The sequence below is a fragment of the Mobula hypostoma genome, chromosome 7 (genome assembly GCF_963921235.1).
Source record: "Mobula hypostoma chromosome 7, sMobHyp1.1, whole genome shotgun sequence".
Taxonomy (NCBI): domain Eukaryota; kingdom Metazoa; phylum Chordata; class Chondrichthyes; order Myliobatiformes; family Myliobatidae; genus Mobula; species Mobula hypostoma.
The window spans coordinates 83,119,481-83,133,926 of NC_086103.1; the positions used below are offsets into that span (position 1 = coordinate 83,119,481).

The window sequence follows — 14,446 nt, forward strand, 5'->3', positions numbered from 1 at the left end:
TTGGTATTTTCCACATCTTTGAAGCTTTGAACACATTCCTGAACCTTTCTCTTCATCTGACTGGTAATCTCTTCCTCTGACATGGCTTGGAATAGTGTGTGCCTCACTGACTGTCCTTTGCTAAGTAGGTTAAACAGGCTCCCACTAATCCTGTAGAGTTGCTCCCCACCAGCAGGAGGCTTGGAGGGGAAGTTCATTGAGAAAAAATTGAGGAAAGCACCAGGGTGACAAGGTTGTCTTATTTCAATTCAGTCTGTTCCAAGACTCAGTCAGGTGTGGACCCATTACTTAGTAAAAGCAATGATAAAGCTATTGCATTGTTAGCTAACTAATGTCCACTGGGATAGCAAATTCGCTGTCCTATGTTGTAAATATAATTGAAGCATATCTCAGCTACCAAGATACCAACTCAAACACTTACGGATCGTCCACAGGGCTCTGAGCACAATACCCCAGATATTCAAAATATAGTTTTTATATAATTTTTACAGTGTTGAGAGGTAGCTTCCTGGATATACAAACACCGCAAGTATTGATTCATAGAGCAAATACTGTGTCTTTAAACGTCAAGTGCCAGGATGACTGATTAATACCTTCCCTGGATCTCATCCTGAAAGTTTCAATATGGGCCAATAAACATAAATGTTCATCTATTGTTTTGCCTTGTGTTATTCACAATAGCACAAAGCGAGAGTTTCCTGCACCTAATAGGTGGTTTCAATATCTTTAAAGTATCATTCGATGTTTCATTGCAAACATTGTATATGTGACTTCAAACCAGATTTATAAATGACTCCATAATTCAGGAGCAGTTAATGTTGGACAATAAATAGCAGCACCGACCACATTCATTGCATAAATAAATTAAAAAATAACAATTCACTTCCTTTAGGTAAGATAATCACATTAGTACATTGCATTCTACATTCAGAATTCTATTCATCGATTGCAATGAAATGTATCTCGGAGATAAGGGATAATGAATTGATATTACTCTGCGGCATGTTTTCAGAGTAGCAATTGTGCACCTTCTTGCTATCATTTAATAGAATGCATATCATCCGTCACTAATTTTTGTGTCGGCTAGCACCAGCTATATTGTGCTTGTCCAATTCTAATTGTTGATAGACATCCTTATGGTGCAATTATAATGGCTAAGCATTACACAACATTGCTCCCTCTATTTCCCCCACCTCTCATCCTGCCTCCCACCTAAAGATTCTGCTTAGCAGACAGAGGTTCTTATGTCTTTAACTATCTTGTGCATCATAAATCACTCTGGACTTTGCCTTGTGAAGGTTTGTGCATCAATGTTCATCTTCTCCTGCATACCTTCCTGAAGTTATTAAACACAGAGTACTCGCACAGCATCATGTCAAAGAAGATCGGGATTGTGGCCTTGCGAAGTTCAACCTCCGGAATCAACGTCATTTCGAGAATTGGGCCGACCATCTCCGGGATGAAGTGGATTTTGTTCTGTGCTGTCATTTAAAATGTAAATGAGGACTCATTAGTGAAGTGGATGCCCGAAAATACCCCTTATAGCAAACCCAACCTGAAGGAGGGAAAAAAACCTGCAGATGCTGGAAATCTGAGATAAAAAAACACAACAAACACTAGAAGCACTTAAGAGGCCAAGTAGCATCCCTGGAGAGAAAAAAAAAATCAGCCTGAACTGCTGAGTATTAGTAGCGATTTTCTCATCTTTAATCTATAATGCATTTACACCCTTGAATGGACTTCTTTTACGTAAACGCTGAACTCATGATCTCTCAATCTACCTTGTCGTTGCCCTTGCACTTTATCTGCTCACTTGCACGGTACTTCCCTTGTAAATCTAACACTACCCTCAGTATTTTGTTTCTATTTTTTGTACAACTTCGATGTACTTAATGATCTGTCTGGATGTCATACAAACCAAAGCTTTTGACTGTATCACAATATATGTGACAATAATAAACCAAATACCAGATCAGAACCTGGTTGCTGTATTTGCCTCTAACTTTCTTCCCCCCTTAACTGAAGTCTCAGACCCTGGGTGCTATTGAACAATGTCTGGGTGCCCTTGGACACAAAACATCGAGTATGATTGGTTTCAGAGGACCACCATGAGTGTAGAGAGACTGCAGAAAACTCACACCCTGTCTTCCTCACTCCCACTGAAGAATATTTTCCTGAAAGATGAATAGCTAGCAGCTGGAGTGGGCATTGGCCTGGCTTAGACCAAAGGATTCAAGGATAATAATTCTGATTGAGCTTCTACTCCTTCCCTGGGTGGCAGGGTGGAAATACGTCTCTACTAAAGGAGGTATAAGTCACTCCTTCCCTCCATTAGCCTGAAGCTCACCTTTGAGCAAAGTACAGCCCTGCTTAACCCCCCAATTAGGGAAGTCATGGGAACAGGTAATGGATGGTTTTATGAATAGCTGGTGCATGTCACAAGTCCTGGTATTCGACTACTGATGCCAGGCAGACTATTTCTGAAGAGTATTGATAATGGCTGGGGCACCCATCTTGTAAAGACACTGCCCAGAAGAAAGCAATGGCAAACCACTTCTGTAGAAAAGTTTGCCAAGAACAATCATGAGGCCATGATCACCTACACCATATGATACAGCACATAACGATGGTGATGATGCTAGTCAGGCCACGTCTAATATCTCAGGTCCATCAATGTCCTGGATCAGAAAATTATGTGACAGAAGCAGTTGACCTGAATCGATAACACAAATTCAGAGTTACATTGGACAGAGCATTCCTGTGATAGGTCCTCCAGCTGATTTGCATAAATGATGAATTCTCAATGAAAAGACATAGGGCTTCCCACTTGGAAAGATCTATTAATCCATCAGTGCACTGCAGGCCAATGAATATTCTTTCATGGTTCTGACATTGCCTGTTTCTATAAGCAGGAGAAACCCACATTACCATGTGTTGTACATCAGACCTCCCACAAATCAGGCTTCTGGAAAGTACAGAAGAAAAGAGTTTGCATCAAAGTGCTGGGATGGATCAGGATGCCAATTAATTGGGTTAGAATAAGAACATTGAGAGTTGGATCAGATCAATGGGAGATACTGCTGAGTGTAATGGTCAGGCTCAAAATGAAAGCAAACTTTTACAATGAACATTGACATCACATTCAGAGAAGGTTAGGGTAATGGGTGGGGTGGGGGAATTGATGAAGGGAGCACCATCACCAGGGTGAAGTACGTTAATATGTAAATAAGAGTCAAAGAATTCTCCAGTGCTGGACTGAATGCCCCTTCCGATCATTCTCATGCAGGTCATTTTAAACAAAGACAAAAATAGGCCTTATATAGACCATGAACACTGCTGGACAAGACCATCCCAGGCTTTGTGTGTATGGTTAATGTAACCCCAATTTTTAAAAAAGGAGGGAGAGAGAAACCGGGGAATTATAGACCGGTTAGCTTAACGTCGGTGGTGGGGAAACTGCTGGAGTCAGTTATCAAGGATGTGATAACAGCACATTTGGAAAGCGGAGAAATGATCGGACAAAGTCAGCATGTATTTGTGAAAGGAAAATCATGTCTGACGAATCTCATAGAATTTTTTGAGGATGTAACTAGTAGAGTGGATAGGGGAGAACCAGTGGATGTGGTATATTTGGATTTTCAAAAGGCTTTTGACAAGGTCCCACACAGGAGATTAGTGTGCAAACTTAAAGCACATGGTATTGGGGGTAAGGTATTGGTGTGGGTGGAGAATTGGTTAGCAGACAGGAAGCAAAGAGTGGGAATAAACGGGACCTTTTCAGAATGGCAGGCGGTGACTAGTGGGGTACCGCAAGGCTCAGTGCTGGGACCCCAGTTGTTTACAATATATATTAATGACTTGGATGAGGGAATTAAATGCAGCATCTCCAAGTTTGCGGATGACACGAAGCTTGGCGGCAGTGTTAGCAGTGAGGAGGATGCTAAGTGGATGCAGGGTGACTTGGATAGGTTGGGTGAGTGGGCATACTCATGGCAGATGCAATTTAATGTGGATAAATGTGAAGTTATCCACTTTGGTGGCAAAAATAGGAAAACAGATTATTATCTGAATGGTGGCCGATTAGGAAAAGGGGAGGTGCAACGAGACCTGGGTGTCATTATACACCAGTCATTGAAAGTGGGCATGCAAGTACAGCAGGCGGTGAAAAAGGCGAATGGTATGCTGGCATTTATAGCGAGAGGATTCGAGTACAGGAGCAGGGAGGTACTACTGCAGTTGTACAAGGCCTTGGTGAGACCACACCTGGAGTATTGTGTGCAGTTTTGGTCCCCTAATCTGAGGAAAGACATCTTTGCCATAGAGGGAGTACAAAGAAGGTTCACCAGATTGATTCCTGGGATGGCAGGACTTTCATATGAAGAAAGACTGGATGAACTGGGCTTGTACTCGTTGGAATTTAGAAGATTGAGGGGGGATCTGATTGAAACTTATAAGATCCTAAAGGGATTGGACAGGCTAGATGCAGGAAGATTGTTCCCGATGTTGGGGAAGTCCAGAACGAGGGGTCACAGTTTGAGGATAGAGGGGAAGCCTTTTAGGACCGAGATTAGGAAAAACTTCTTCACACAGAGAGTGGTGAATCTGTGGAATTCTCTGCCACAGCAAACTGTTGAGGCCAGTTCCTTGGCTATGTTTAAGAGGGAGTTAGATATGGCCCTTGTGGCTACAGGGGTCAGGGGGTATGGAGGGAAGGCTGGGGCGGGGTTCTGAGTTGGATGATCAGCCATGATCATAATAAATGGCAGTGCAGGCTCAAAGGGCCGAATGGCCTACTCCTGCACCTATTTTCTATGTTATAGGTCATGAAAGTCTTTTTGAGGCAGACTTTGCAAGTCATGATGCTAATACATGTATCTGCATGCATCAGCACATCTGTCGCACAGTGGAAAGTCACAGATAATTGTGCATCTTGTAACGAGTCCTTGATTTTGCTCTACAATTGTTATTTATCAAGCAGAATTTCTGGGCTATAATCTTTCACTCACCAAGCTTGTACCACATGTCACGAATGTCAAACCCAATCTGTCGCCTCATGTCCCCATACCTGAAAAAAAAGAGCATTTTAATTTTTAAAAAATTGTATAACAGCCAAAACTTGTAAGCAAATATATTCCACCCACATAATCACTCACTTGTCCAAACTTTAGTAGGAAACACTGCAGAACAACACATGGGATCAAGCCAGATAGTTACCCTGCAGTGCTGATTTATAAACCAATAACCTTTTTACAAGACAATTGGAAAAATGTCTACTCAGTCTAAAGATGAAAGGTTATCCATTTAGAACTGAAAGAAATGCAAGTTTCTTCACTCAGAAGGTGCTTGTCCTTAGATTTTCTTATTCCAGAGGGCTAATCAATGCTGAGTGTGTTCTAGCTGAGACTGATGAAGTTCTGAGCTGAGTCAGAGGAGGAAAGTGGAGTTGAGTTAGAAGATAAGCTATGGAGAAGCAAGTCTAATGTTACTACTTCTGCTCCTACTTTCATATCTTTCTCACCCATGCTTGTCTCCCTCTCAGCAAGAGGAGGCTCTCAATCTTTTTTGCCCTGTCAAAAGACAGAAATTGTGAGGCAGAGGAGATAATCCAAGTAAGGAGAGCTGATGAGATTTGAAGGGTGAGCTCAACAGCTTTTGAAATAGGGATGAAAATCACGATACTCCACTAACTAAAAGTCATTGAGCCATACCACATGGTCCTTTGGTCATGTCCCTGTCGACCATTAATTACCTAGCGATATTTACCAGTTCTTGATCTGTAGTATTCTATGTATTGGTGAGCCAAATGTTCATCCAGGTGCTTCTTAAAATGCTGTGAATCATAGAATCATGCAGACATACAGCATAGGAACAGGCTTCCTAGCCACCTCTTTCATGTTGCACTCATTTCATTTCCTTACATTTAGCTTCATATCTATGTCCTTCCTATTGAAGCACCTATCCAAAATGCCTTTTAAATATTGTAGATGTGTCTGCCTTGCCCTTCTCTGGCAGCTCATGCCAGATAACCACCAGCCTCTCTGTGGAAAACCTACACCTCAGAATTCCACTTAAGTTTCTCACCCAGACAATGAAGAGGGCTGATTATCATATTGAACATGTTATGGATGCCATTTATAAATTTATCATGAAATGTTCATTCTGTAATAGATTTTACTTCTTATTGTGCCTCAACAGTTGCTGTGACGATTAATAACAGAAAGCACGTTAGGTGTAAGAAAGTCCCTCACCATCTGTGATATGCCCTTTTCTCATTACTACCAACAAGGGAGGAAATACAGGAGCCTGAAGACCCACTCCCAGTGTTTTAGGAACAACTTCTTCCCTCTGCCATTAGGTTTCTGAATAGTGCTGAACCCATGAACACTACCTCACTCTTCCTCTTTTGTACTATTTATTTGTTTTATGTTGTAAATTATAGCAATTTATTATCTCTTGCACTTTACTATGTCAGTTTGTACTGTATGCCAGTGATAATAAACCAGATTTTGATTCTGTTGGGGATGTTAAAATATGGTTGGAATTGACATTATAATTCTTGTATGAACCCTTCAGATTCCTGTTCTTCATCGTGCTCTTTCTCCTCATTGGAAGGCTGGTTCCAAGACTAATGGGAACCACAGTGACAATCTAGGTCAGCATGTTTTCATGTGGTACTACTCTATGAAGGGCCTCACACTGGTCAGTTAGTTCAGCACGCAACAGCCCACCATGTGTATTGGCATATCCTCTTCCAAGCACCTCCGGTCAGCTCAAGTTAGTGAGAGTGAAGATTCAGCTTATAGAGATACTCTAGATGCCATTGCTGACACAAAACATGAAAGGGTTTATCCATGGTGTCAAAGTCAATAAAAACAGCTGCATTGCTGCCTGAATTTTTATTACACAATATAACTTACCCAGAAGAAATGAACAAACAACTAATCATAAATGATAGCTTTAAATAGCATTACTAAGGAGATCCTCCCTGCTGTTGAACATGTGTTGAGCCATTCAAAATTAGGAGAAGGACCCATTGAAGCATTAAACTCTAATATGAAAGCACTAGAGTCATCAACAGAAGATAATGTATGGTTCCAGGGTGCATATGTTAATTCAAAACCTAATATGGGATCTGAATAAATTAGCACCACTAGCATATACTGTAGGTACTATTTTGGGGAGACACAGTAATGCATAGCATTTGAAAAAGTGATACCTAGTCTGAACTTTGTGCTCTCAATCTCATGCTCTTACCCAAGGAATCTGCATTCTTAAACTTAACATGAAGAGGGAAAATATGGGCATATGACTCTGATCGATGAAGTTTTAAAGAGTGGATTTAAGATGCTACCAAAGCAGATTGTAATTACTGTTTTAAACCATGACTTGTGTCAGCTGTGATACTTTTGCCTCAGCATCACAATTTCACAGGTTAAGTTCCACACAGAATTCATGAGCTGGTCCAGTATATGCTTGAGAGAATGCTGCATGTTTGAGCTGGGGTCCTTGGACAAAATATTTGCTCTACAAGGTGGTATTATTTTGGTTTTCCCTGGTGTCAGGGTCAATATATGTTGCTCAGTCATTAGCAGTTGAGCAGATCATCTGCTTATCATCGTAGAGCTATTTGTGAGATCTTGTTTTTTGCCTGCCACTTTAATATCGTACTAAAGTGATTCCATTTCAAGTGAAGCACTTAATTGACACTAAAGCAGTTCACTTCATCCTAAGGTGATGACATCTGAGGAATAAAACCGAGTCTTTCCTTTTCTTTGGAGCACTCATTAATAAACTTTGAGTCAGGCCAGAGATGCAGTAACCTTGGCGATATTCTGTCCATGTAATGAAATAAAGGAAGGCCATGTAGAACTACTTGAGTTCTGTGGACCTGCAGAATGTACTTAATTCTCTGTTGATGTACACCATGGCAACGACTTGGACTCAAACAAATATGACCTAGGACTAGTGGTTTAGAAAAAGCATTCCTCTATCAACAATTAACTGTAGGCAGCAAGGACAGTGAACAATTTGAATTAGTCCTTTCTGAGGACAGAGAGGTTGAATAACACTCTGTCAATCATCAGTGATGGATTGCTAAGTACCAGCCTTTTCTTGGCAAGTATGAAGGCCAATTTATACTTCTGCATCAAATCTACGCCATAGGTATGGCGTAGCTACGTACCCTATGCCAGCAGTCCCCAAACACCGGGCTGCGGACTGGTACCGGGCTGCAAAGCATGTGCTACCGGGCCGCGAGAAAACAATACGAGTCAGCTGCACCTTTCCTCATTCCCTGTCACGCCCACTGTTGAGCTTGAAAGCATGCGAGGTCATTACCCGCGCATCATCCATGTCAGCGCGGGAAAAAGATCAACTCTTCGAGCTTGCAAATGACGGCGGGCTGAAAAGCATGTTTGACATAACATCTCTGCTGGCATTCTGGATCAAAGACAGGGCTAAATATCCTGAGATAGCCACGAAAGCTTTGAAAACGTTGCTTTCATTTCCAACATATCTCTGCAATGAATGCAATGAAAATTAAATTGCAGAATAGACTGGACATGAGGAACCCCCTTCGAGTATCGCTGTCTCCCATCACCCCTCGATAGGACCGTCTTGTTGCAGGGAAACAAGCCCAGGGCTCTCACTGATTCAGCGATATTGGTGTGTTGAAATGATTTTATATGTTCATACGGGGAAAATATGTGCTGCGTGTTTAATATTCGAACGTTACTTAAAATGTTATGATGCTATTGACTTATAGGTGACTTATATAACCATATAACAATTACAGCACGGAAACAGGCCATCTCTGCCCTTCTAGTCCACGCCGAACGCTACTCTCACCTAGTCCCACCGACCTGCACTCAGCCCATAACCCTCCATTCCTTTCCTGTCCATATTTTTCTTTAAATGATAATATCAAAGCTGCCTCTACCACTTCTACTGTAAGTTCGTTCAACACTTACTTCAAGCTCCCCTGTCCTCCCCTGATAATTAACTTATCACTATATTTATGCGAGGAAAATATGCGCTGTGTGTTTAATATTAAATTCATTAGGTAACCCCTTTTAGAAACGAAACCCCTATTAGCCACTTATCACCTATATTCCAGTTGTGATTAACCACCCCCCCGAACAGAATCGCCAAAAACGATTTGTAGAAAAAAATCGGCACATACACACATGCACACAGGTGCCCGCGCAAGGCTTCACGGTCGTGGTAGTCTTTCTCGGGGTAAACACAACGTATTTTACTGCTACCCTTGTCCGTTGGCTACCCTACCCCCCCCCCCCCGGGTAGGCCAGTCCGCAAGAAATAGCGTCAATATTAAACCGGTCCGCAGTGCAAAAAAGGTTGGGGACCCCTGCCCTACACCGTAGCCTGACGCGCACCTCCCCAAAAATGTAACTAAGCGTCACGGCGACGCAGACTGCAACAACTGTGATTGGTCCGCTTGGTAGCATTGCATTTCCTCCTACGCTGCAATAGCTTCCCATTGGCGACTGAAGGGCAGGGAAGGAACTCTGGCTGCAATGCTTTCCATAAAGCTTTACAGGCCTCCGAAATTATGGAGGACAGTGTGCTTGACACCAGTTTGTAGATAGCTGCTACAGCCTGTTGACTTCCACCTGAAGCTAAAACTCGAATGGTGATTGCCAGTCTCTGAGTATACTGGGCGTACACTGATGTGAAATAAATGGTTGGAGATGATGAACCAAATCGTCGAATCTATGTGCTGACATCCAAAAATATTTGAAATGCATTTCTTCATCCATGTCTCTCAGTGGCTGGACAAGCACAGAAAATTCACCTTCCTTCAGTTTCAGTTGCCATTGTTTGAAGTTTGAGTTTATTCGCGTTGAGTTTCAACATGAAGAAACTCAACACAGTGGTATAGAAACCCCGCCGTCAGCTAGCGTTTTGGTGGCGAATTGCAGAGCGACGCAGACACACCAATGCACAAGTATGAATGCTCACAACGGTGTAGGCCACTTGCGTAGGCTACTACGCAGAAGTATAAATCAGCCTTAATGCATCAAGATGTTAAAAATAATGAGGGGTATTATATGCATAAAATGAAAGACAAAGCATTCTTAATTCTTCAGAAATACGTATATCTGACATATGTCTTAATCTCTTGATCTTACTGGTAGTTAACACAAAATACAGTCAATTGTATTGGTTAACCTAGCAATCATTATTGAGACTACTGCTTTCTCTGTATCAGGACTTATAGTGATGCTGGGCCACATACTATCCTTCAATCACCCTTGAGAAAGTAGCCAGCAACGTGATGGCAAGAACTTCACTGTTGTAGGAACTAGTAAATAAAAGAGTTTCTGACTCAGAGCTGTGAACATCAACAACATGTACAGTGCAAGGGAGAATTGTGCACCATTGTGGACAAGGTGTAGCCACAACCATCTTTGTATGACTGACTCCTCATTGCAAAGCAGCATAACAGTGGAAGACTTTGGAAAACTCCACCACCCTAGAGGTCTGTGCTGGAAAAAACAGCTCCCTCTCTTGACGCAATGAGACACTGTAACCTTGTCTGAAATTCAGTGCATTGAGGAAAATAAACTGTTCATTATTCGTGACCCGTCCATCAGTGTTTGAAATCCATGATTCCCCCCCCCCCCGCCCCACCGATATCCATGCAAGGTAACACCAACCTCGGTGAAGCTCTGGCAGTCAGATGAGGATCACAAGATGTCTGAAACAAATATCTGGTACTGAGTCCTTGGCTTTGGTCTCTCGCAGGACCATTGAAATTGTAGCTTCATAAACAATGATTAGTGTGCACAAATGATGTATAGATAAAACATAAACCAATTGCTCAGAATCAAATGCCCTTGCCTGGTGTCTCAAGGCTGGGTGTGTCTGCACATCCGCCACACCCTGCCCCTGCACTTGTTCTCTGCCACCTGTTCCACACTGTCCCTGAAGTGCTCTTCCTTCACCATTCCCAACACCCTTTGGTCCCGCCCGATTTACAAACTCACTCACCACTCCACGTTGACGAGTACAATACTATGCAAAAGACTTAGCCACCCTACCTATACATATCTGAGCCTAAGTCTTTTGTACAGTATTATAGCATTCAAGATGAGTGTTGATGCCTTCAGATGATTCTTCATAGTTCCTAACTTGTTGAAAGGGTGAAATAATTTTATTTTCACTCCCGGCCGTTTTTGTATCTCCAAGCCTGAACGCTTGAAACGGTAGCCAGCAAAACAATTCTGAAATGTCTTACTGCTTATTTCTCGCCAACTATCAGTAACAAAAATCACTGCTTTTTGAACATAAACACACACATACCTGATGCTACTTAAAAACTGTTTACTCTAAGCACAGTGTAGTGTCTAACAGTCACATAGGTGTGTGCGGCTGACACTAATAAGAACATATTCGGCAAGTCTCCTGCTCCAATTAAAATACAAGATATCTCAAATAATCAAATAGAATCCCGACAATTTACTCTCGAATAATTTTTTTAAAGTGTTGTTCCAAATTACCAGCTGCCACAGCTAACTGAAAGCCCAATTAACTGGAACAGAGAGCAGCATAGTGAGGTAATGTTCACGGGTGGTTTCATTGTCCATTCAGAATTCTGATGGCGGAAGGGAAGAAGCACTTTGCACTACAATGGACTTTATTTTGTTCTAGTTGTGTTCTTCCTTGTATAATTTTGTACAGGTTATGTTGTTAACCACAAATATACCTGTGCATATGACAACTAAGTATTATGATAATCCACTACCAACAAGGTAATGCATTTATCCATCAACAAGTAAAAATACTGAAAAATAAGTTTAATCAATGGACACCGGCCTACTTTTTAAAAGGGATAAATTAGTAAATTACAGACTACATGAGCAGATGGAATTGGGTTTCTTATTGTATAGAGTATGTTTTAAATGCATAATGTGTCATATCCAGGATTGATTAACATATTGTTAGAGTACAGCACTTACTTGTTCAAGATCTTGGTGCATTTTGCCTGAGAAAAGTGTTCCAGTTGCAGTGAATCCTGGGTAATGAAGACCACGGCCAGAAGAAAGTAGTTATTCCACAGCTACAGGAAAAAAATCATTTTAAGTTACACAGAAATTGAATAAAAATGTCATTACATTTCAAAACCCATTCGCTACTTAAATAACACCTCAATGTTAGAGCTTAGCCTGGCATTTCAGTTATTGAGAAAAAACAGCATTTTTAAACAATAAAATAAAGTATGTTTTATATATAGCAATACACACAAAACTCTTAAGGAACTCAGCAAGTCAGGCAGCATCCATGGAATTGAATAAACAGTTGACGTTTCAGGCAGAGACCCTTCGTCAGGACTGGAAAGGAAGGGGGAAGATGCCAGGATAAGAATGTGGCAGGAGGGGAAGGAGGACAAGCTAAAGGTGAAAGGTGAAACCAGCTGGGTGGGGAAAGGAGGATGAAGTAAGAAGCTGGGAGGTGATAGGTGGAAAAGGTAAAGGGCTGGAGGAGAAGGGATCAGATAGGAGAGGGAAAGGGAAGGAGCAAGGTCACCAGGAGGATGTGATAGGCAGGTGAGGAGAAGAGGTAAGAGGCCTGAGTGGTGAATAGAAGGAGAGGGAAGGAGGAAGTGTGATAAGAATTACCAGAAGTTAGAGAAGTTAATATTCATGCTATCAGGCTGGAGGCTACCTGGATGGACTGTGAGCTGTTGCTCCTCCAACCTGAGAGTGGCCTCACCGTGGCTGTAGAGGAGGCCATGGACAACATATCAGACAGGAATGAGGATAGGAATTAAAATCACTTTCCACCGGCAAATCACACGTTTTGTGGATAGAGCGGACGTGCTTGACGAAGTGGCTCCCTAATCTATGTCGGGTCTCACCAATGTAGAGGAAGTTCATCCATCAGGAGCACTGGATACTGTAGATGATGTCAATAGATTTTTCAGGTGAAATGTTGCCTCACCTGGATGGACTGTTTGGGGCCCTGAAATGAGGTGAGAGAGGATGGACATCTCTTGGCATCTTCCTCCGTCCTTTCCAGTCCTGATGAAGGGTCTCTGACCAAAACATTGACTGTTTATTTATTTCCTGGTGTTGCCTGACTGACTTGCTTCCTCCAGCATTTAGTGTGTGTTGCTCTGAATTTCCGGCATCTACAGAATCGTTTGTGTAATGCACGCAAGATTCTGTCAAACCTAATTGTGCCAATGTCTCTATTTTATACGTTTTATACAAGATTTTTATATATTGACCTATTCTTGGAATGATTCCTTTATAATGTTGTGACAAAGTGTTACTGTGAACATCTGAAGATTTGTAGTCAGAATGCAAGAAGGGGCACGGTAATAAGGACAAGCAATTCAGCCCCTCCAGTCCGACATACTCTTCAATTAGACAAATCTCCAATAAAACGTGTAATCACTGGGCAATCAATGATTGTATGATGGTTGCTTTCTTTTTAGCCATTAAGGTGTCTTGTAGCTTCAATATTATAAATTGTCAATTATATCTCCCAGTTCTGAAATGCTTAATTGACTTGACTTTTACTGGTTTTTGTGATGAGACCTCCAGATATCAGCTAACCTCCCTGTCAAAGACATGCAGAATTGTGCAGCACTATAACCTTACATCTGTGGTGGGAAAGCTGTTGGAAAAGATTCTTAGAGATACGATCTATAAGCATTTAAAGAATCATGGTCTGATCAGGGACAGTCAGCATGGCTTTGTGAAGGGCAGATCATGTCTAACAGGAGGTGACCAGGCATATAGATGAGGGTAGTGTAGTGGATGTGATCTATATGGATTTTAGTAAGGCATTTGACAAGGTTCCACATGGTAGGCTTATTCAGAAAGTCAGAAGGCATGGAATCCAGGGAATTTTGACCAGGTGGATTCAGAATTAGCTTGCCTGCAGAAGGCAGAGGGTCGTGGTGGAGGGAGTACATTCAGATTGGAGGATTGGTGACTAGTGGTGTCCCACAAGGATCTGTTCTGGGACCTCTACTTTTCGTGATTTTTATTAACGACCTGGATGTGGGGGTAGAAGGGTGGGTTGGCAAGTTTGCAGATGACACAAAGGTTGATGGTGTTGTAGATAGTATAAAGGATTGTCGAAGATTGCAGAGAGACATTGATAGGATGCAGAAGTGGACTGAGAAGTGGCAGATGGAGTTCAACCCGGAGAAGTGTGAGGTGGTACACTTTGGAAGGACAAACTCCAAGGCAGAGTACAAAGTAAATGGCAGGATACTTGGAAGTGTGGAGGAGCAGAGGGATCTGGGGGTACATGTCCACAGATCCCTGAAAGTTGGCTCACAGGTAGATAGGGTAGGTAAGAAAGCTTATGGGGTGTTAGCTTTCATAAGTCGAGGGATAGAGTTTAAGAGTCACGATGTAATGATGCAGCTCTATAAAACTCTGGTTAGGCCACACTTGGAGTACTGTGT

The 14,446-nt window shown here is 42.0% G+C and overlaps 1 protein-coding gene and 1 long non-coding RNA gene across 3 annotated transcripts in view; one reads left to right on the forward strand and one right to left on the reverse strand.

Annotated features, from left to right (window-relative positions):
- LOC134349413 (dedicator of cytokinesis protein 2-like) overlaps positions 1-14,446 on the reverse strand; it is a 732,270-nt gene that overhangs the window by 125,494 nt on the left and 592,330 nt on the right. The window contains exons 31-33 of the mRNA XM_063053680.1: positions 11,982-12,082; positions 5,007-5,065; positions 1,333-1,481 (exon numbers count right to left, since the gene is read on the reverse strand). Of these exons, the coding sequence (XP_062909750.1) occupies positions 1,333-1,481; positions 5,007-5,065; positions 11,982-12,082 (309 nt within the window). The remainder of the gene's footprint in view (positions 1-1,332; positions 1,482-5,006; positions 5,066-11,981; positions 12,083-14,446) is intronic.
- Positions 1-14,446, forward strand: part of LOC134349415 (uncharacterized) — a 194,429-nt gene that overhangs the window by 116,065 nt on the left and 63,918 nt on the right. The window lies entirely within an intron of this gene.